At 35.1% G+C, this 23379-nt stretch overlaps 1 protein-coding gene across 2 annotated transcripts in view; it reads left to right on the forward strand.

Moving 5' to 3' along the window:
* The window catches only part of TINAG (tubulointerstitial nephritis antigen), an 83954-nt gene that overhangs the window by 8009 nt on the left and 52566 nt on the right, over window positions 1-23379 (forward strand). For both annotated transcript variants that reach the window (XM_028510438.2, XM_036024256.1), the window contains exons 3-5: window positions 2478-2567; window positions 7632-7746; window positions 18854-18977. In XM_028510438.2, the coding sequence (XP_028366239.1) occupies window positions 2478-2567; window positions 7632-7746; window positions 18854-18977 (329 nt within the window). The remainder of the gene's footprint in view (window positions 1-2477; window positions 2568-7631; window positions 7747-18853; window positions 18978-23379) is intronic.

Here is a 23379-nt window from a genome sequence, read left to right on the forward strand (position 1 = left end):
TTCAAATGGATTTCCAATATTTTGTTCTTTCTCTTCTTCTGCCACCCCTATGAAGCAAATGTTGGATTGCTTAAGGTTGTCCCACAGGCTGCTTATACTATCCTCATTTTGGATTCTTTTTTCTTCTTCTTGTTCTGATTGGTTGTTTTTGCATCCTTATGTTCCAAATCATTGATTTGATTCTCAGCTTCATCTGCTCTACTGTTGTTTCCCTGTAGATTGTTTTTTATTTCAGTTAGTTTATCCTTTGCTTCTGAATCTATTGATGCTGTTAAAGTCCTCACTGAATTCCTTGAGCACCCTTATAACCAGTTTTGAACTCTGCATCTGATAGGTTGCTTATCTCCATTTTGTTTACCTCTTTTTCCGGGCCTATGATCTGTCCTTTCATTTGGACCATGTTTCTTTGTCTCCTCATTTGGGCAACCTTCCTGTGTTTGTTTCTATGTTTTGGGTAGAGCTGATTTGACTCTGTGCCTTGGTAGTGTTGCTTAATATAGTAGGGTCCTGTAGAGTCCAATGGCATAGTCTCCCCTATCACCCAAGCTGGGTACTTCCAAGCTGGGTGTGCCCTTTGTATGGGCTGAGTACACCCTCCTATTATAGTTGAGCCTTGATTGCTGTTTGTAGATCAATGAGAGGGATTTACCCAGGCCAGTCAGCTGCAAGGATTGGCTGTGACCACTTATCACCAACCTCCGCCTTCCATGGAGGATCAGCTATGCAGGGGCAGAGTGGTGGTACTTGGATATGGTCTGTAGCTGTCCACTTGTTGCAATAGCTCTGGGACTTCCCTGGTGGTGCAGGACAAGGTCAACCCCCACCATGTTTTGCCTGGACCACCTTGTCTGAACTATAAAACAATCTGAGATGGCTTCTACTTGGTCTGGGCTTGGGGATTTCCAGGCAAAGCCAAACTATGAAACTAGGCTGCTAATTCCCGGCCTGGGCCTCACTGAGGCCAGCTGCTGCTTGTTAGAGGGGATTTAGGAAGTCGTGAAGCACTAGCCAAAACCATTCATATGGACAAGCAGCTTCAGTGAGCCCATAAGTTGGGAGGCGCAGAATATCTGGGGATCTATCTCTAAGGCAGGTCAAACAGTGTTAGCAAGGTTGATGGAATTTATATACAGCACCAGTCTGCCAGCTCTGTGAGGGGAGGGCCCAGAAAAGGGACAATGGCCTCTGCTCACCCAGATGCCAGACACCTTAGCCTCTCCCAGTATGCCACTGGTGCTCCTCAAGCTGCCACCCCTGTGCCAGAGTGTGGAGGAAATGAGTCTGAGCAGGTGAGTCTGAGTGTGGGTTCTTTAAAAGGAAATGCTTGGAGTTCCAGAAGTTTCTTCCACTGACTCAATCGCCACTGGTTTTTTCAGCCAGAAGTTGTGGGGTCTTATCTTCCTGGCACTTCCTGGGTTGGGGGCCTGGTATGGGGCTGGGACTCCTGGTTCTCAAGATATCCCTCCTGAATTTTTATCCACCACATGTGAATGTGAGAGCAGCCCATCCTGTGTCTTCATCCCTCCTACCAGCCTGGATGGACATGGTTGCTTTAATTCCATACTTGCCAGACTTCCATTCAACCTATTTCTGTCAGTTTTGAGCCATGGTTGTTCTGTATCTTAGTTGTAATTTTGTTTTGGTTGTGAAAAGAATTGAGTCATGTCTGCCTACACTGCCATTTTGACAGTAGTGAATTTAAGTGGTACTGAGCTGAATCCTACTGTTCTTATGTGTTTTCTTCAAATAAAAGAAATGTCTATGCAACAAAGCATATATTCAAATAGAGATAGAATCATAGTCATAATATATCATACACCTATAGTTCGCATAAGCATATTTAATTTTAATGCACGTTAAAAAGATAATCATATATAGATATATATGTAATTAATTTTAGAGAGAGAGAAAGGGAGAGAGAGAGAGAGATAAGAGGGAAACACTGTTTCCTGCACACGTTCTGACTCAGATCTGCAACCTTTCAGTGTACAGGACGATGCTCCAGCTGACTGAGCCACCCAGCCAGAGTGCATGGATATATTTTTTATTGCTTGAATTTGATGTTCATCAGACAGCAGGCCTGCATTAAATATACCTCTTAACTATAAACATTCTGATATACTATGAACAGAGTAACTATATATGAAAACAATCTACCTTAATAGGATTATCCTGTAGAAAGTTTCCAATTGTAAATACATTGAATCTACTGTTTAAATTGATATGTGTTTTTAAACTTCAGTGAATGCGTGGTCACTTTATATACTAACTTCCTGGAGTGCAAGGTAAGAGCCTATTGAGTGGGAGCTAATGCATGTGCTATAGTTTTTTTTTTTGCCAAAAATCAAACAGGCACATGGCTAACATGAATGAATCCAAGTACATTTTATGCCTTAGCAATGTTCTGTGGTGACTAATTTTGTAAATGTACTTCATTAAGGCCAGGTCACTTTTGTAATTTTTTATATTTTTTCTAGCACATGTTCAGGACGGCAATGGAAGTGTTCTCAGCATGTATGTCTGGTTGAACCAGAATTAATTGAACATGTCAATAAAGGAGATTACGGGTGAGTGAAATCTTGCTTTATAGGCTTTTTGACACTCCCAGTTACTCCTCAGGTTCCAAATGATGTATTTCCTATCATTTACTTCTAAAAATAGTCATTATTTGAAAAGAAAGAGTGAGAAAGAAATAGGAAGGTAGGTAGAAAGGCATATAAAATTGGGATGCACAGAGGTGAATATTAAGTAATTCAAATGCACAAAGAAGAAGCATAGAGCATGCTCTTAAATTGTCTAGAAAGGGGCAGTGCTGCAATGTGAGCAAGGAGTATATGGAGAGCTTTAGTTTGGGTGAGTATTCAGGCAAAATCAGAAGGTAGACGTAATTGATTTATTCCTGCCAACCACATGCTCAGCCCTCCTGGGTACATCTAGCCTATGGGGACAGTATTATATCTTGATGTTGCCCTAAATAACCAACCCATCTAGAGAATTTCACCGAGAAGTTGATATCTAGTCAATTTCACTTACAATTAAGTCAAAGGTTTGCTTGGACAATTTTCCTTTGGTAATAAAGATAGGGCTGATTGACACTTAAAACATAGGAAATAACTTTTTGATGCTGTTTGAAAGATTAAAAAATTAGGTTACTTCTCTGCTTACAAAGAAAAAATTAAGATGCAAGTGCTAACACTGGTGTTTTTTAGTGCATTGAAAGAAAGAGGGATAGGCTGGTTGGTGTCTGTCTCAGAATTTCTCCACTGCCATGGATCAAAACTCTATATACCCCTGATAACATTTTACACATTTTGGGATACGATTTCATATAAGACAAATTATTGTCAAGCAACCATAAAAGTGAAGTGACCCTGAAATATACTTTTTTCAATTTTTTATTCATTGCTTTTTAGAGAGAGAGAGAAGTATCAATTTGTTGTTTTACTTATTTATGCAGTCATTTGTTGCTTCTTGTATGTGCCCTGACTGGGACAATGCTCTAACTGAGCTACTTAGCTAGGATCAAAATGTATTTTTAAAAATTAGAATCATTCCCTTCTACACAGAAAATATATGTTTCCCAGCACAACAGAGCCATTATTCCAATGTACCCAAAATACTGTCTTGGGAGAAACAAAATATGAGAAGTAACATTTGTTGACATTGATAATCTTAAACCATTCTTAATTCCTCTGTGTATATGTGTGTGTATACATGTGTTTAATCAATACTTTAGGTGACAATATATTTTAAGTATTTCTGGGGAAGGCTCATTATAGTTTTCTGTGGCTCAGCGATACTCAGATCATTAAAAGAACATAAGAGTATATGTCATCCTGAGACACGACCTGAATCAGGTTCCTATAAGCACACACTTCCAAGAAGCCGTAATAAGTATCCCACCTTTCAACAGACTCTTGAAGAACCACAGTCTAAAGCAGTGTGGAAAGAAACTACATGTAACAAAAGCTGTTGGGAATGCTGCCTTCTTTGGAAGGAAGAATTGTCTTTTCATCATTTGTTTATTGACAGAATACTCTAGGACTGTTTAAGTGTCCTAGATTTTGCCTTTTAGTAGCAAACTTAGATAACTTTAAAAGAATAAAAACTGAAGTGTAATTGGAGCCAAAGGAAGTATACATGGACCAAAGGAAGAAAAGTTATGTAAAAGACACAAGGCATGAAGAAAAGGAGTGAAACTCAAATTAATTATGAGGGGGAAAAGAGGAGGAAGTGCTTCAATTTAAAAGAAAGTTCTAATTCTCAGATAGTTTCTGTTCCTTATGTTCAAATTGTTTTCATGTGTAAAACAGAATTATATATCATTCATTATTGATTGAATGCTTTAAAAAACAGCCTACATATACATATGTACAACCTTTGATTTAAAAAAATTTATTTATTGTATCTCAGGAGTATATTAGGTCCCAGTCATTATTCATTCTGCATAACCTACTTCAGTGCTTATTCTCTATATTATTTCCTATGTTAATCCCTATATTATTGCCCTATATTATTTTTAATGCAATCAATTAGTAATAACAAGATGTCTTTCTTTTGTGGCACTGCTAAGGATACAAATAAATACTTTTCATCTTAAAAGAATTAACAACATGTTGTACTTTATAGAAGGATTTCTAATGATAAGGCAGCATATATTGAATAAGTGCCAAATTAGTGGCTCAAGTAATAATCAGTACGTTAGTGGAAAAAAAGGATATAGATAACTGTTCCAATTGTCTGACACTGCAACAACCAACCAAACAAACAAATAAAAAATATGCCAGAATTTAGCAGCTTAAAACCACAAGCTTTTCATTTGTTCACGTGAGCAGTTTGGGTGGACTCAGCTGAGGCTCTTTGCTGATCCCTCCTGGGGTCACTCATGTATCTCCAGGCATCTGGAACCTTGGCTGGGGCTGAGTTGTCTAAGATGGCCTCACCCTCATGTCTGGTGGTTGGTGCTGGTTGTCGGTGGGCCCATGTGTCTGCAGTAGGCTGGCCTTAGCTTCTTCACGTGGCAGCCCTCTAGTAAGACATGAGTGGAGGCTGCAAAGGGCCTCTCTTGAGGCCTAAGCTTGAAATGTGCCAAGAATCAATTTTGCTTTTTACTAGACAAAAAAGCCACTACACCAGTCAAAGGTGCATCCACCTTTGCATCCACCTCTTGATGCAAAGAACTGCAGAAATTTTGTCGCAATGTTAAATATTTTACATATCTAAACTTGGTTTTTCTCATGAACTCAAAATCTAGCCTGTTGAATAAATTGGCCTGGATTTTTTTTCACTGGGTTTTCAAAATCAGCATACCCCAAAGTGAAAGAATTAACCTCTAATCTCTCCTTGTATCTCCCTCCACCTTGTCAACCAACCCAGAAAATGGGAAGTTAGTTTGATTCTTCTTTCGTCCTCACTCTCAGTCACTAAGTTCTTATAATTCTCACATTTCTTTTAAATATCTTCTCTATTCCTTTGCTATATTCTAGTGGATTTCTTTATGAAACTTAGCTTGAAATAACCTGACATATCTCTGTTTCTAGACTGACCAAACTCTAACCAACCCTTTACACTTTCATGGTTATCCCTCTTAAACAAATGTTTGCCACTCATGGTAAAATTTCTCACTGGCACTTCATTGCTTATCAAATAGAATTATACTCCTTAGTACAAATAATCATCTGTCTCAAATGCTTCTTTACTGACTCATCTTTTATACTTTTTCCAGACTCTGTCTCCCTAGTCCCTCTCATAGTTAAGCATTTAATTTATCTGCTGTTCCCTAAATGTTCTACCAATTTCAAACCTTCATGCTTTGCTCCAGAGTTGCCTTTATTTAGAATAAATGCTCTCTTTTTTCACATCTGGCCACCAAACTCATTTTCATCCTTCCATACTGAGCACTAACATCACTTTCTGTGAAAAACTGTACGGACTCCCTCAGGCAGAGTTGTGTTATAAATACTCTACTCTGATCTGACTTTCACCTACTGCTAGGAAATGACACGTACTGAAGTCATTTTTCTCTTTGCTGTCTTTTTAGGTATGAGCTCCTTAAGGGTAAATAAATGCATTTATTTCAGTGTTCCCAATGTTTCTGAGAGAATCTGATAAATAAATTAATAATGCACAATAAATGCTAAATTGGATTAGAAGGAATGGTTAAGTCTAGGTCAAAAGAGGATGCTGTAGGGTAATAGTGTCTTTCACACTTTTTCTGAGCATAAGTCACATTAAAACATACATTTAACTTTGTGACCTTGTACATACACACATACACACGTGTGAACACACCTGGACACACATGCAACCTTTTCAGGTTATTTATAAACAGTGCCTACCTTCACTGTGTGCAGTAAACTTGAATATTTACTATTATTTTTCTTATATTCTATTTTATTTTTTTAAAATACTGACCCCTGCTTACTAAAATTAGTGATTAATTAAATTATCAACAAATCTGAATGTTTAGAAACTACTAGCATAGGGCACCAAAAGCACACTTTACTGATATTATGATTTTTGCCTAAGGCTGGTCCTGTTAGTTTTTTAAATAATGCTGTAATACCTAATATAGTCACAGGATTTCATATTGAAATTGCTTGGGTGACAGAGATTGCACTTTAAAATTGTGGCTTGAAGTTGCTTAAGATGTTATGAACTAACAGATCTTTAAAAAAGGCATTAACTTGCTGAGCATATTATTGAAAATTGAGTTTCATATTCAATCAGTCTACTAACCTACCACATTACAATTTGGTAATAAATGCAACAAAATAAAGTTTAGATTTAGATTCTGAATATATACTGTCCTCTATTTGTAGCTAATTCAACCAAGAGATGATTAAATTACTTTCATCTTTCTCATTTTTCACCTCTTAACATTAAGGAAGTTTTGTTGCCTTCAAATTTCAGTATTAGAATTTGAAAACAAACCTCATTTTTCTATGTAAGGGAACATAATATGTCTCTAGAAAAATACACATATTTTTCTCTATTTTCATACCAATTGAGTTTATGTTGTGAATATTAATTACTAATAACTAATGTGATTGAGCACTTAACACAAATTAAATCAACATGATAGACTATTTCAATATTTAAGTAAAATATTTCAATAAAATTTCAGTAAAATTAAATAATATAATCTTTTAAAGAATACCTATCTTCCCAGTTTTTTATGGATACTTCTTTTTATGTGGTCAAGTTCTTTTGAAATCTAAGTTATAAATGAAACAGATTATCTTATTTAATCTATATGTATATTTCTATACATTCAAGCTTCTATCTAAAATGCATTTAAGGACATTTAAAGGAAACTGCACACTTAATCACTTTACTGTTTGTAAAGATTTTATATCTTTAAATTTAGTGTGTATTGGTATAGTCTTAGTTTCTTCACGTGAGTTATGAAAGTGATTGAAACAGACTTCGTCAGGGAAGAGTGTCTCATGTGCTTCCCTGCTACAGTAATCAATAGTGCACCACTAATATAGAAAATATCTAGCTTTTAGTAATAGTTCCAATTTTGTGAGATTTACTTCTGTGAAATTTCAAAAATATAAACGAACATGTATTTATAAAAGTGTTATTACACAGTCTGTACATATTTCTTGCTTTCATTTGTAAGGCAGATGGACAGCCCAGAACTACAGTCAATTCTGGGGAATGACTTTAGAAGAAGGTTTCAAATATCGCCTCGGTACCTTGCCACCCAGCTCCATGCTCCTGAGTATGAATGAAATGACAGTAAGCATTTTCTCTCTCTGACTTATGTATATGTGTGTGTATTGGTGTGCTTATATATGCATTTAAAGCAATTTTAAATAACAAAAATAATGAGTTTTGAGCTTTCAGAGTTATAATTTTATCATATAAATAAAAAACCTTCCATGAAATGTTTGCTATAGCACTCAAAATTTCATTAAGAGGTTTAAAGTTTACTAATGTCAATGAGATATACCCTCCTATCTTCAAGAACAATTGTGTATTCATTTACATTGGTAATGATTTCATAGAAATTTGTGTTTCTGATTGTTGGTTGTTTAGTGACCCAGTGATTAAGAAAGGCATTAGTTATCTTTATTTTTTTAATAAACATTGTTATTTTTGTAAGTTAGTCTCTTGATCTATCCATTATCACATAAGGATAAAATAAATGACAGTAACTGTAGACACATATGCTATGATGATTAATAAAGGTTTATCCTAAAAAATCCTCAACATTTTGGCCTGGGAAGGTGGCTCGGTTGTTTGGAGTGTCATCCTGTACACCAAAAGGTTGAGGGTTTGCTTCTGGTTAGGGTACTTACCTAGGTTGCGCATTCAATCCCCAGTCAGAGTGCTTATAGGAGGAAACTGATCAATGTTTCTATCTCGTATTGAAGTTTGTCTCTCTCTTCCTTCCCCTCTCTTTAACAATTAATAAACATATCCTTGAGAGATAAATTAAAATAATTTTTTTAAATTTTATTTTAATTATTGTTCAAGTAGAGTTTTCTGCCTTTTACTCCCATTCTAGCCCACCCACCCAACCCTCTCCACTTCCCTCCCATTACCACCCTCCCACTAGCTTTTGTCCATGTGTCCTTTAAATTTGTTCCTGTAAACCCTTCCCGTTCTCCCCTGAAATTCCCTCTTCTCTCCCCTCTGGTCACTTAAATTAAAATAATTTTTAAAATCCCCAATGTTTTTATTGAAAGAACATCTTCAAATTTTTTTCTGATGGCATGGCAAACTCCTTTGGGGGATTTCTGCATTCGCTAACACTCTTATGCTTTGTATATTGTGCTGGTTTTCCCTTTCATTATTAAGAGGTGTTATCATCTGATAATAGGTATCTTGCACAACTAAGCTTCTGTCTGTATAATTATCATAGACTTCTAACTCCCACAGCTGGGTTTCACCACCTCCAAGATGTGTGATGTCTCTCAGGCATACATAGTTTGCAGTTGAGATGCCGATTGTATTTAAGGCCCTTTAACAAATGCCCAGAGTAGAGCTGGGCTCCCAGGATGTTGCAGTGCAGCCTCCTGACTCTGCAGTAAAGATGCCAGGTCCTGGCTCTCTGGAAGCTCTAAGCATCTCAGAGCAAGCAGGGTTGTTGTTGGATAAATTGTAAATCCATGGGTTTCTCATTAAACCTTTAATGTGCTTCGATTTGGAGAGATTCAATTCCCTGAGTTATTATTTCAATTCAAATTCCACTAGTTGGGCCTTCTAAATTATAACTAGTATTATAAAAGCTAGTAACAGCTGCCATTTATTGAGTAGGTGTGTGTTAAGTACTCTTATAAGCACTTTTATACATCATCTCATCTAATTGCCACAGCAACTTGATGTAGAGGTGCTATAATTATCTACACTTTAAAGAAAAGAAAATTGAGATTGAGAGTGGTTAAGTCACACTGAGATTGAGAGAAGTGAAAAGCCACCACAGAATTACTTAATTTACAGAGCTAAGACATCTTAAAAGATCTGCCCCCAATATAGTCCCTGGAGTTCCAGTGGAATCAGTTAGCTTTGGCCTATTGAAGCGCAAAATAGCAGAAAGCCTTTTTAAATTTTTGATCCAGAGCTAACTGAATGAAATGATCAGCTTAGATGTATTTTTGGATTTTTCCTTTAATCAGTAAGATATAAAATTTTTACAGGTGTGGCTCAGATTCATTAGTTTTAGTGACCTAACTGTGTCATCAATTTTAAGTTATTTTTTTTTTCTGGCTGTTTTTTTGTTTTTGTCCTCATCTGGAAAAAAAGAGACAAAATCCTTTAAGAAAAGAAAAATTCATACCTGTATAAGAACTGCTCTTGATTTTCTTGAAGCCCCTAGTAAACCACATACTGGGTGTATATATACACTTTCTCGATATTATTTCTTTCTTTTTTAAAAAATATATTTTATTGATTTCGATATTATTTCTAACATTTCCTTTTTAATTTTTAATTTTGCAACTTGGAATATTTTATATTATAGAGAAAATGAGATACATTTCTTCCCCAAATTGCCATTCACCATAGCATAGAAAAATAAATTTAAGTCTAAATCATCATTGGCTGCTGGGATTTGTTTGCATAAAAGTCACTGGGGCAATATTTAAGTGAAAAATCTTAATGATTAGTAGTTTGGGAGAATTTAAATTATCTAATGCTATGAATTACTGTAATACAGTGATGCAGTAATTCCAGGAAAGCAATAGGGAAAATTTGGCTGATCTGTAAGAGTTGCATTTTCCACTTACGATGTAAGGCCAGGAACTAGCTTATTATTCCTAGGGCACAGTAACTTGAGGATTGAGGGCCTTTCAAAAGTTTCTAAGTGTTGGCATTATGCTAATATCTGGTTAGATGATAAGAAAATCAGAAATATAACACGTACTTCTAAGGAAGAACATGAAGTTAATATGAACTGAGGTACAGTGGCAACTACAGGAAGAGCTAAAAAATAGGTTAATTCTTAGCCTGGTGACTACATAGAAAATATCCCCAATACATCAAGTTGCCACTGAGTAAACTGAAGATTAATTATTTTTTGTATGTTTCTAGATAACTCCCACACAATTTTTCCCCAATTTTTATGCCATTTTCAACATGGGATGATCTGTATGTACAGTTACGTTAGGCACTTGACAACACTGGTAATGATTTTGCTGGGAAACTGCAAAACACCTTCCTTTCCTTGACCACACTATGTAGATGCAGGTAGGGTTTCATGAAACTCTGTATCCTGGGTGGGAAAGATAAGGCATGAGTCATCCCCAGTTCCTGTGAAAGCTCTTCTCTTCTCTGCCTGGATTCCTGGCTTCACTTCTTGCCTTATGTCACCGTTTCCAGAATGTGTCTGCTGAGGATGAGTAAGTTAGAGGAATATCAGTAAGGGTTGTATGCAGAGTTCCACAATCATCTAAGTCTGAAAAGTCTGTTTGATCTATATGAATTAGTTTAATGAAAAAAAAATTTTTTGGTAGCATGTGAATAATAATGAGAATTGGAAACATGTTGATTGTATCATTTCAGAAACAGGTAATTTAAGGATTTTGGAAAGTCTTTCCTGGATGACAATCCGAAATGAGGGCAGACAAAAGGAAGCATAAACTTAATGTTTTCTCTGGGTACAGGGAGAGTAGATAAAAGAAAGTGAAAAAGGGAAAGAAAAAACCCCGAGAGGGATGTTGTCCAGACCTCGTAGCTTCTTGCTGTGTACAAAGACTGCTTCACCTGCTCTAGGATTATGTCTAGCGTCAGGTCAACAAATGCTGGCTGATCAATCCATGCTTAAATTTTCCCTGCAGGTGTGTTACCTTGACATGGTTCAAAGTCATGTCTCGATTGTACAGCTCTGCTCTAAATTGTCCTACACTGTAAATGTTAATGAACAACTGAGATAATGAACATTGAAACTTTTGCTGTATGGACAGATTCACAAAAGGACTGATTGGGAGCAGGGCTTCAGAAGAACTTGAGCTCCCCACAAGAACTTTAAATTCTGCTCATTGAGCCTTTTGTCTCCTTGTACCAAACAGTTTATGGCATGGTTTAACATATCTCCTTATGAAGGTTCATAGTATTCATTTGCATGTTGAACACATTGGGAATCTTAATTCCAAAAACATTTTTTTACTCAATGTTTCCTAAATTTATGAGATCAGAGAAGGGTTTTTTGTTTGTTTATAATGATTATTAATATTTTCCAAGGTTTAGTTTAGGCTCCATGGGACACACTTTAGGAAATGCTAATTTAAGCTAAAATATTTAAATTAGAGTGCTGGAGGGTGTAGAAGGATATTCATATAAAGAAGAACATTCTCAGTATCTCAGGAAAAAAATGAAGTCAACTAATTATTGTGACTGTATGCAAAACTGGCATCGACTGAGGTCCTTTTGAGCCAATAGACAGATCATAGTTGAAGTCTGTTAACAGGAATGTGTAGGCCAGTGTGTTTACCCATGTGGCACAATTCCATATACTATACAGCCAGTGTTCTTGGGTCTTGTTCTGGCTCCTCCACTTATTGCCTCAGTTTTCTCCTCTCTGAAATGGTGAGAGCAGTGGTACCTAGCTCTTAAGTTAGTAACAAATCTATGAAACACTGAATGAGAAGTGCCGAGCACAGTACAGTACTTGGACAATAGTAAAGCACTGAGAGAATATTATGTAAGTTCTTTCTCTCTTGGATTAATGTTAGGAGAATATCTAGGTTCTGAAATAGGTCAATTCTGTAAGGACTAAATCATGCAAAGTCTCATTATTTGGAGCATTTGATTCACAAAGAAAGGTGTAGCTCTCTATTTATTGACCCTTATATAACTCTTGGTGAATCTAAAAGTTTTTCTACTATCTTCCTAAATCAAATAAAACCATATCAAAACAAATATAAATAATCAAATCAACTCTGTACCTGATTGTTTTTCCAGATATAATATTCAAGTGCTATTGAATTTTGGAAATAACTTCAAAAAGCTTCACTGTGTTATGTCCTATTATAAATATTACAAAATACTATTTTATTCAAAATAGTGTTTTGAATAAAAATACTATTTTCAAACAGAAAAGGGGAAATTAAGAGTTTATTTCTATACTCAGCTCAGTTAAAAATAAATTTTAAAGTATTTTCTTTGTTGCTGATTCTCCAGGGAGAACAATAAAAGTTAATTAACAAAAACTGTTACAGATAAGCATCACATCTAAGATGAAGCTATTTGGGCACTATTAAAACATTAAGAAGCCTCATATAATATTTAAAACCAGTAGCTATACTATATTAAATGATATGACACTGATGTATGTAAAAATGTTCTAAATTTTGTTTGTCAACCTCACAGCTTACTCGTACATCTTTTATCTGGTATAAATGACTTCAGTGTGTTTTAGTTGGCATTACTGACAAAAGAAAAATAATGTTTGTTTTCCTACAGTTTGTTGGAAGTTAAACTAAAATAATATTTTATGTGTTATATAATAACCTTTAAAACTATCAATCAGAAATGCAAATTTATATCATTGTCTAGATAACACATAGTATTTGACTGACTGAATTTATTTCTCCAGTCACTAGTTATAAGAGAAGGAATCTGTTTTTTTCTCTCTGAAATACATTTCAATATTAGTAAAAACTGAGGGATGGGAAGTACCTTTGGAAAAAGTCAAAGTGAAGTCATTACCAACTTTAGTTTTTATCCTTCATAAGTTGAAGTTTTCAATTTGATTAGTAATAACACTGCCTGAACAACCATCTTCCACTCAATTCTAATAATGTTTTTCACCTGTATAAACAGAAGGCTGTGTAGAAACTGGAACACTGATGAGAAATGTGAGAAACACATTTATATAGTTATGTTCATTATATAACATTGAATAAACTATTTTTCCCATAAAATTGATGTTTAGTTCAACATAAGGCAAATGACATCAGGCTTTTATAATAATTTTATGAAGTGCAGTAGGTGCCCACTGATGCTACAGGTCAAGGCCAAGGCCAGGGGTCATAGTAGAGTCCCTTTAAGTACTTATTTCCCTCTGTTCATCTCAGAATCACCTCCTCTGTGTAGGTAAAGAGTGAGAGACAGAATAGAATGCTTGTTGCTTTGCTATCCCTAAGAGTTTTAAAATTCAGAGAGCATCAAAGGATTACTTATATCTTCTCAAGTCCCTGTCTTTTCTTTCTTTCCCTACTTCTTTGAATGAAATCCCAAACACTTCAGTAAATTTTAGAAAATATACACCCAGCCTCACTCCTTATTCAGCTGATTTTATGGCACAATGAATGTCTTATCTCTCAAATCAGGTTCTGAGTTTTCAGTTTTATTTTCAACACTAGTTACAGTTGAATGCATAATGGTGTGGTATAAATGGACATGACGGTCACAAAACACCATGGGGATGAACGGGTCATTGCAAGACAAATTTTCAAAAAGAAATATGAAAATTCTTTTTGTCCCTCTATAACAGCAAATATTTGGAGCTGTTAAAAAGTAGATTTCTGAAGTGATTTGTTATGATGATATTACAGGCCCCTACTCTCTGGCCACCCTAAACCTTGGTCTATCTAGTTCAAACTATGGTTCTTCTCAAAGTTTATTCTATGAAACAATAGTCCTTTGATCCGCTTCACAAGAAAAATAATGTGAGATAAAACAAAATGCTTCCCATTGGTCATAAACATTTACAGTCATGAACATTATTTTCATTCATTCCAGACTCACAACTCTTAGGTACTTTATAAAACATATTGCAATGAGGACAAAAATCTATATAATTTTCAAAGCTAGTGTTTTTCAGAACTGTTTGATTAATTAACTCTTTCTTTTGTAATGATTGATTATAATACTTCAAAACTAGTGCTCTTAGAAAGTCATTTTAGGAAATATAATAGTTCATCAAGTTCCAAATGCACATTTTTTCTACTTTTTTACCCTCTGAAATTGGGATGTGTCTTATTATTTGATGTCCAGGGTTCAGTGAAATATGATTTTGCCCTAGCAGCTTTCATGTCAGTTATGTGAGCCATTTTAGTGATGATTAGGCTCAGTTGAAAGTGACAGACATCCAAAATGACAGTAGCTTGAATAACAGAAATTGTCTCTCCCCAGCAGTTCTGGGGTGGGTGGTCTTCCACTAGAGTTGCATTTCTTGGTGTTGGATTCCCAGGCTTCTTTCTTCTTTTTCCATTTTCCAGAACCTTTATATCCAAGGCCATAAAATGGTTCAGGAAGGTTGCTCTATGTTTATCTGTTATACCCAAATTCTTAATAGCAGTAAAATAAAAATAAATCAATAAAAAGTAGTAAAAGCAAAGTGTCAGATGTTTTTTTCAGGAAAGTTCTCAGACTCTCTCAATGATACTTGTTTTGTATTCCACACCCAGTAGCCAAGGGGGACTCAGGAATATAGTTGTTTTTCTAACCTTCTGTGTACTGAACTAAGATTGTTCTTGCTATGAATAAAGAGAAAGCCTATAAAGGGAGAAAGGCAGGAGAACTAGCACTACCTGCTCTGGTGTTTTCCCTGAATATTGCTATTCACCAGAAGTAGATCATTTAAAAAATCAATCTATAAACAGAAAGTAGACAAATATCAAAGCACAGCTCTTTCAGAGTTAAGGCATGAAGGCAACTATTTTCAAAGATGAAAAATTCATTTTACCATTAGCAGCCAGAAAATTAGCCCTTTCCTCTCTAATATCAAATAGTTTAGAAGAAATTTCTTGGTATGTATGGCCTTAGATTGAGAAGGTCTGAATGGAATGATGTTCTCTATTACCTTCCTTTGATTCTCTGGTCTCTCTGATTACTCAGATTTCAGTGGGGGAAAGTGCAACTAGAAACACAGGGAGTGATTCACATGATGGATACTGTGTAGATATGGGCTCATAGTAGGAATGTCCAGAATGTATGGAATTTGACCAGTTTGTTCTCAAGCTGCTCTGTGATTGTTCTGATTATTCTTTCAGGTGTTTTGATTGAATTAAATGCGGAAATTACTGTAAAATATTCTCCAGTGTTAACCACTGCATTTAATTTTTATATTTGTTCACAATATCTTTAATCACTAATTTCTAAATAGAAATATTGAAGTGGAGAGGCTGTTCAAATTTAACCTCAAGTTTGACTACTGCTCATTTGGAAATATAATTAGACTAAATTATCTTTTTTAAATGTAAACATCTACCTATTTTGGCTATTGTCATTTTGTAATTTCTGTCACCCTCAGCTGATCTTCTTGATTCTTTTGCTTTATTAAGCTATCTTTTGGCCAAAACAAACAAAAAAGTATTTTTTGAAGCTGGATTTCTACTACCAGTTCCTGAAAGCTGCTGTTCTGTGGTGCTTACCTTAATTTACAGGCTCTAAAAAGCACTCACTTCACAGGGAAATTATGCAATAATTTAATGTAAAAATAGTACTTATATAATAATGGGATAAAAAATTCCCTCTGTGTTTATTATATTAGATTATCTAGTATCATAAGTCAAATACAATTGTAAAGTAATATATCTCCACCAGGCTTATTTTTAAGAAAAAACAACCAAATAAGTGGTAAAAAATCTTGAAAGACCCAATAGGTGAGCTTCATGAATTGATCTGGCTTTAGTGAGTTGATAAAAATGTTTTAAATAAAAATGTTAGTTTACATGTTGTTTCTCTATTGCTTTACCTTATTGAGAAGGATTAGTTATTTATACTTTTAAGTTTTTGAACACTATAAATGACAAAAACAAAAATGGATGCATGTATTATAATTTTACTTAATGTGCCCACAAGTGAAAAGCTGATTTTTTAAAAAGATGAAATCTACCAGATAGATATTTTCTTATTATCACCAGGTATGTATTGAATACCTCTCATGCACAGAGCTTTCTAGCAGGCGCTGGAATGTGGAAGTTCAAATAACTCAGCCCTGCTGAAGTGTGTTTGAAGTAATGGTTATATCTTTATTGCTTCAACAGAGAAGGGAAATATCCAAGCTATGGTATGAATTAAGAATTATGAAGTGATAAAATAAAAACCAACACCTACTTTTTTGAAACTTGAGGCAGCTTAGTATTATAACTGCTTTAAAGCACATTCATAAGCCAATAATAAAATTGGAAGGTACAAAGATTGCATGAAAAATGTGTACAGTAGTTTCCAATGGGGACTATGTTCTAAGGTGCCCAGGGTATGCCTGAAACCATGAATAGTACAAGCCTTATATATGCTATATTTTTTCTATACATAGATAACAATGATAAACTTTAACTTATAAAGTAGGTGCAGTAAGAGGTTAACAAAAATAACTAACAATAAAATAGAAAAATTTATAACAATACACTGTGATCAAAGTTATGTGAATGTGGTCTCTGTCTCTCTGTTTCTCTGTCTCTCTGCCTCTGATAACTGATACGGTAACCAAGATGACTGCTAAGTGAGCAATGAATGAGTGGGGTGTATACAGCAGGAGTACACTGGACGAGGGGATGATGCACAGCCTGGACAGAGTGGAGCAGGGTAGAGCAGTGCAGGATTTTATGGCACTACTCAGAGCAACATACAATTTAAAACTTATCAGTTGTTTATTTCTGGGATTTCCCACATAATATTTTCAGACCATGGTTGAACTTGGGTAACCAAAACTGCAGAAAGCAAAACCACTGACAAGGAAGGACTACTGTATTTCTGTACCAGTTAGAAAGACCCCTTAGAAGACTGATTCTGTGTCTCTGAAACTATCTACTCAGAGCAGTAAATTTATTCAGTCCCAACTGTGAGTGTTTGCAGTGTGGTCAATCTAATGGCCTGCCATCCAAAGTCAGTTGGATTTCTATGCTACCACTCTTCATGTTTTCATGCAGCCACCCTCCTGTGACCTGTCTGCTGTTTTCTGTACTTTTTCTCCCATCACCTAAATAGCAGTATTTTTAGTAATGAAACTCAGGATTTAGTAACTTTCTTATCAGGTGATAATCCTTCTTCAAATCAAAATGGAACTTTCTCATTAGACCTCAAATTCATAAATATTTTGGATGGATACCTTTTTAAGCAGATACATAAATTCTCAATTTTACTTGTCAGGAGTAATTTTGTTTGCAATGTATTGGGTTATTAGTTTGACCTGTTCAATGTATAACTATAAAACTTTTAAATAGGTAACACTTTAGCTTTCATAGAAATTTCACTTCTGTTGCAAAGCATGTCTGTATTCCTGATAAAGCAGCGGAATGATAATTGGAGCAGTGTTAAGAATTTTAAAACCTGGGTCTAGTTTCAAGGTTACTTCTTATTTAAAAAGGCAAAAGATTTATACCATCTGAAGAGAAACCAGAGTATCCTTATTTAACTGAGAAGCCTTAGCATGTCATTCATTACCTTTTAGAAGTTTGTTTCCTCATTCGTAAAATAGAGTGAATAATATTTGCTCTGATAATTATATTAGAGCTCCTGAGAAGACAAAATAAAATACTGAGTATTAAAATACTTAAAAACTTTAAAGCAGTCTCAAAAAAGATGCATATGTGTATGAATATGTGTGTATACATAAGTGATAAATATAATAGATCCTTATTTGGTTTGAATTCTGATTATTTATAAAAGTGAAGCTTATCACTTTTTGGAAAAGTTTGAGAAAAAACAGGGCATTGGGTTTTAGATTTTCTTTGAGTGATTTGAACAGAGCAAGGTCTATAACATTTAATTCACTTTCTTGGAAAGAGAACAGCTAAAATTGACTCTGTCAGGACTTTAACACGGGCTCTTAAGACACAATGGTATTGTATATTTGGCATTACACATTTTCTGAAGTCCTTTTTAATCTTCAAAGGTTTTGTAGTCCTTTTTAATCTTCAAAGGGTTTGTAAATATCAACCAATTGTCCCAGTTTTGTTTCCCAGTAATTGGTGTAAAATTTCTGTTCCTTGTGGCACCAAGTGTGTTAATACATAGTTGCCACAAATGCATTTGTTTCAAAATTGATTTTAAATCACATACACTCTCCAACATAGGAGAGACATAAAAGTAAGCATTATTTATGAGGCCAAATTTAAACAACATCATGTGGTCTTTCACAAGGATGACCAAAGTGCTGATCTAAGATGACAAGCATTGGCCGAAATTATTATACTCTGTGGTAACCCAGAAAAGCATTCTGTGTATTGTGGTGATTTTGTACTATGTAATGATTCCCTGTATTGAATTATCCTTTTAAAACATATATGAAATAGAAATTGGACATAACTAATGCATTTTGGGGATGTCATTCAGATGATTTAAATGTACAAAATAAAAAATAATAGTAAACATTATAAAAGGGCATGGAATTTTCTTAGAAGGGTTATTGGGTTGCACTTGAAAAAATCTGACACATATGCTGCTTCTTCTATAGGCTCCTTTACCTGCAGTAAGTGATCTTCCAGAGTTTTTTGTTGCTTCATATAAATGGCCTGGATGGACTCATGGCCCATTGGATCAAAAGAATTGTGCTGCATCATGGGCATTTTCCACTGCAAGTAATAACATCATTTTAATTGCTTTCTTATGCATTCTCCCTTTGTCTCTACATCCTGTGGCAGTAATTAAAAGGGTTGAAAATTTAGAATATTTAAACACTAACATTTGGTTAATTAAAATAAAATTTTACTTTTACCAGAGAAAGCAACCTGAAAATTATGTAAAAATCAATTTTACTCTGACAATTGGTCTGTAGGGCCTAATCTTAAGTAGAGAGTAAAGCAAAAGAGCAACAAAGAAAAGTTACCAAATTTGTTTGTCTTTTGAGAATTAAGGCCAGATAATTAGTGGGGTATAAGGTTCTTTTTTTTATGTATATTATAATACTAGTATACACATATTCATGTAATTCTTAAACTCTTTTCTTTTTGTTAAGGATTTTATTTATTTATTTTTAGAGAGGGAAGGAAGAGAAAAAGAGAGAGAGAGAGTGAGAGAGAGAGAGAGAAACATCAATGTGTAATTGCTGGGGATCATGGCCTGCAACCTAGGCATGTGCCCTGACTGGGAATGGAACCTGCGATGCCTGGTTGGCAGCTGCGCTCAATCCACTGAGCTACGCCAGCCAGGGCTTTTTTTTTTTTTTTTTAAGATTTTAACTCTTTTCTTTTAAAAATATATTAAATTGGTAAACTAATTTGATATAAAGTAAGACCAGAGTTAACTGACAAAGGATTAAATGGGTTTAATCTCACATTAGATAGAAACAAATATATAGGTTCTGAGTCTAAAGAAATATAACTGGTTTTCTCATATAAGTGATTTCTAAATTAATGTTGTTGATTGTTCAAAAGTGTAACAGTGTATCTTTTATAGTTATTTTTGTATTAGTTCAGAAGTCCAGTAAATCAGTACTCAGGTTAATACCAAGATTTGGTCTCCAAATAATCCTCAGAGGAGTATGCATTCCAGCAATTAAATTGACACTAACATAATTTTTATTGGCTGCTATCAAAGACCTTCATAAAATTGTGCCCTAAGCTTTAAAGGTAATTCCAAAAGAGCACTCAATACCAGTCTAAGCACCAAAAGCATTGTCAAATCAGTAATTAGACTCTTAGAAGAGCCGGTTCTGAAGAGTGGCATTCCTTGGGACAGAAAAGTGCTGATATCTTTGTGTAAATATTATTACTTCATAGTATCAACTGGCTTGTTCTAGAAACAGTGCCATTAGCCAAGGTTGCCTCCTAAGTGGCTCCCTCTGTTAATGCTGTGCTACTGCCCACGCCCCCAGGATAAACACTCCTGGACTGTCGGATGTCTGTCCTCACTGTGGTAAAGATACACAGGGGGACCTCACTGAGTCCTGATGCAGATGGGTAGAAAGATGTTTAATCAGATAATTCATTTGTCATTTTATATTCATGTGGTTAATGTATTACACCTCCTAGGTGATATGTAAGAATTTTGCTTTAACTTCAGTATTTCTGAAGATGTTTTAGGGAAGATGTTGGTGGTGAAATGCTGACAGTAAACTCACAAGGCTGATTTGGACAGTGTGTTTTGGGAACCCTAGGCCACCTACCCTCAGTAGTCCTCAGTGCAGGACTAAGTCTGCATTTGTCCCATATCTAACTCACCAAAACAACAGAGAGGAGTTTTCTGCACTTTTATGGTTTTGGAGGACACAGTTCCGTATCCTGTGTGTTCACCATAGAAAACAAGGCTGATGCTATTTTTTTTAAAGGGTTAAGTAAAGCAAAGAAGAAACTAGGTTATTGTAAAGATCTAGAAAATTCTATCAAGAAGCAGTAGTTAAAATAACAATAATCGTCTTTTAAAGAAGCTAAAAGCTATAAAATGGAATAAATAGGACATTAACATATATACACATGTAAATAAAGAGTTACTCAGTCACATCAAATTCGAGCATGATGCGATCAGCTGAGGAGGTGAAGGAGCTGGAAATGGTGGTAGTTATACAACCACGGGCCAAAGTTGGAGACAGAGTGAAATAAGCAGAGAAAATAATAAAATGTGTTTCAGAGGTAAAGCCCAATAAAAGTTTTTATAAAGAGACTGAAAAATAATTTGCTAAGCTGAGTCATTCTTTCATCTTCTGACCTTTTTTAAGTATTCTAGTGAATTTGGGTTAAACCTTCACTGAGGTTCAGACATGTCTATATAAGAGCAATGTGTTGTATACCATCAGAATTTGAAATACTTATTCTTTAGTTGAAATTTCAGATTCATGGGGTTGGAAGGGATCTTTGAGGTCACCATTTTCAAGTCTTTGGTTTTATAAAAGAGGCACATACAGGTAAAGTGGTTTACCCAGAGCCAAAAGCCAAGCAGTAACAGAAATGATTCTGGAAGCCAGGTTTCTGACTTCTTGAATATTGTTTTCTCTACATTGTAAAGTATATTCTGAGCCGAAGAACAGTTACAATAACATTTCAAAAATTTATATCTGATTCTGAACTTTTGTATAGGAAGTCAAAGCATCAAAGGATTTCAGTTTTCTTTTATGGAGAAGGGAATTATTTTATTGAGAATAGCAGAGGTGGCAGTATAATGTTATTTGCTTCTGTGAAATATATCCTAGCTGGATAATAGTTGGGACTGAGAAGGGAGGAGGAGGATATAGACTCAACACATGTTGAGCATCTGAAATGTTCCAGCATTTGTACCAGGGAATTGTGCATATGCTGCAATTACACAAAAACCATGCATATACAGAAACACATATGTAGATGAATTATTTAAAATAAATTATTTTACAATGATATAAAATTAGCACTTTGAGGGATTGTAGTACCCAGACAATTTTGATGAACAAAAGCAACAACTTTTTCTGAGAAAATTGGTTGGTTGGATAGAAGAAAAGTTATGACTTTGATGTTTTTAATTAAAAGAGATTAAACATAAAAGGCAATGAATAAATACCTATCAATAATAACCTTAAACATAAATGGATTAAATGCTCCAATCAAAAGACATAGAATAGCTGATTGGATAAGAAAACATGACCCACACATATGCTGCCTACAAGAGACCTACCTCAGGATAAAAGACCTGCACAGGCTGAAAGTAAAGAACTAGAAACAAATTTTCCAAGGAAATGGACAGGAAAAAAAAGCCAGGGTAGCAATACTCATATCTGACAGAATAGACTTCCAAAAAAGGACCATAAAGAGAGACCCAGAAGGTCATTTCATAATACTCAAGGGAAGAATCCACCAAGAAGACATAAATATTGTAAATATATATGCACCCAATATAGGAGCACCCAAATACATAAAGAAAATCTTAGAGGACTTCAGGAAAGATAGTGACAGCAACACAATTATTGTGGGGGATTTTAACACCCCACTATCAAAAATAGACAGATCTTCCAAGCAAAATATCAACAAAGATATTGTAGCATTGAACAATACCCTAGATGAAATGGGCTTTACTGATATATACAGAACCTTCCATCTGATAGAAGCTGAATACACATTCTTCTTAAATGTACATGGAACATTTTCAAAGACAGACCACATGATAGGACACAAAACAAGCCTCAACGATTTCAAAAAAATTGAAATCATACCAAGCTTTTTCTCAGATTACAAGGGACTGAAGCTAGAAACCAACCCCAAGGAAAAAAAATCCAAAACACTCAAAATCATGGAGATTAAATAGCATGCTATTAAACAATGAATGGGTCAAGAATGATATTAGGGAAGAAATCAAAAGGTTTCTGGAAACAAATGAAAATGAACTCACAACAACCCAAAACTTATGGGACACAGCCAAGGCAGTCCTGAGAGGGAAGTCCATAGCGATACAGGCCTACCTAAAAAAGTTAGAAACATTCCAAACAAACAACCTAACCCTACGTCTACAAGACCTCAAGGAACAACAACACAGACAGCCCAGAGCAAGTAGAAGGAAGGAAATAACCAAGATCAGAGCAGAATTAAATGACATAGAGACTAAAAGCACAATTCTAAGGATCAATGAATCCAAGAGCTGGTTCTTTGAAAAGATAAACAAAATCAACAAGCCTTTCAGCAGACTCATCAAGAAAAAAAGAGAGAAGACCCAAATAAACACAATCAGAAATGAAAGAGGAGAGATTACAACAGATACCACAGAAATACAAAGGACTGTAAGAAATTACTATGAAGAACTGTATGCCAAGAAATTTGAAAACCTAGATGAAATGGACAAATTTCTAGGAAAATATAATCTTCCAAAACTCAGTGGAAAAGAAGCAGAAAGCCTGAACAGACAAATAACAGCAAAAGAAATTGAAGCAGTAATCAAAAAACTCCCAACACACAAAAGCCCTGGACCAGATGGTTTCACAGGAGAATTCTACAAAGCATTTAAGGAAGAACTAACCCCTATCCTTCACAGACTATTCCAAAAAATCCAAAAAGATGGAAGACTCCCAAACTCTTTTTATGAGGC

The sequence above is a fragment of the Phyllostomus discolor genome, chromosome 4, assembly GCF_004126475.2.
Source record: "Phyllostomus discolor isolate MPI-MPIP mPhyDis1 chromosome 4, mPhyDis1.pri.v3, whole genome shotgun sequence".
In the NCBI taxonomy this organism is placed as follows: Eukaryota; Metazoa; Chordata; class Mammalia; order Chiroptera; family Phyllostomidae; genus Phyllostomus; species Phyllostomus discolor.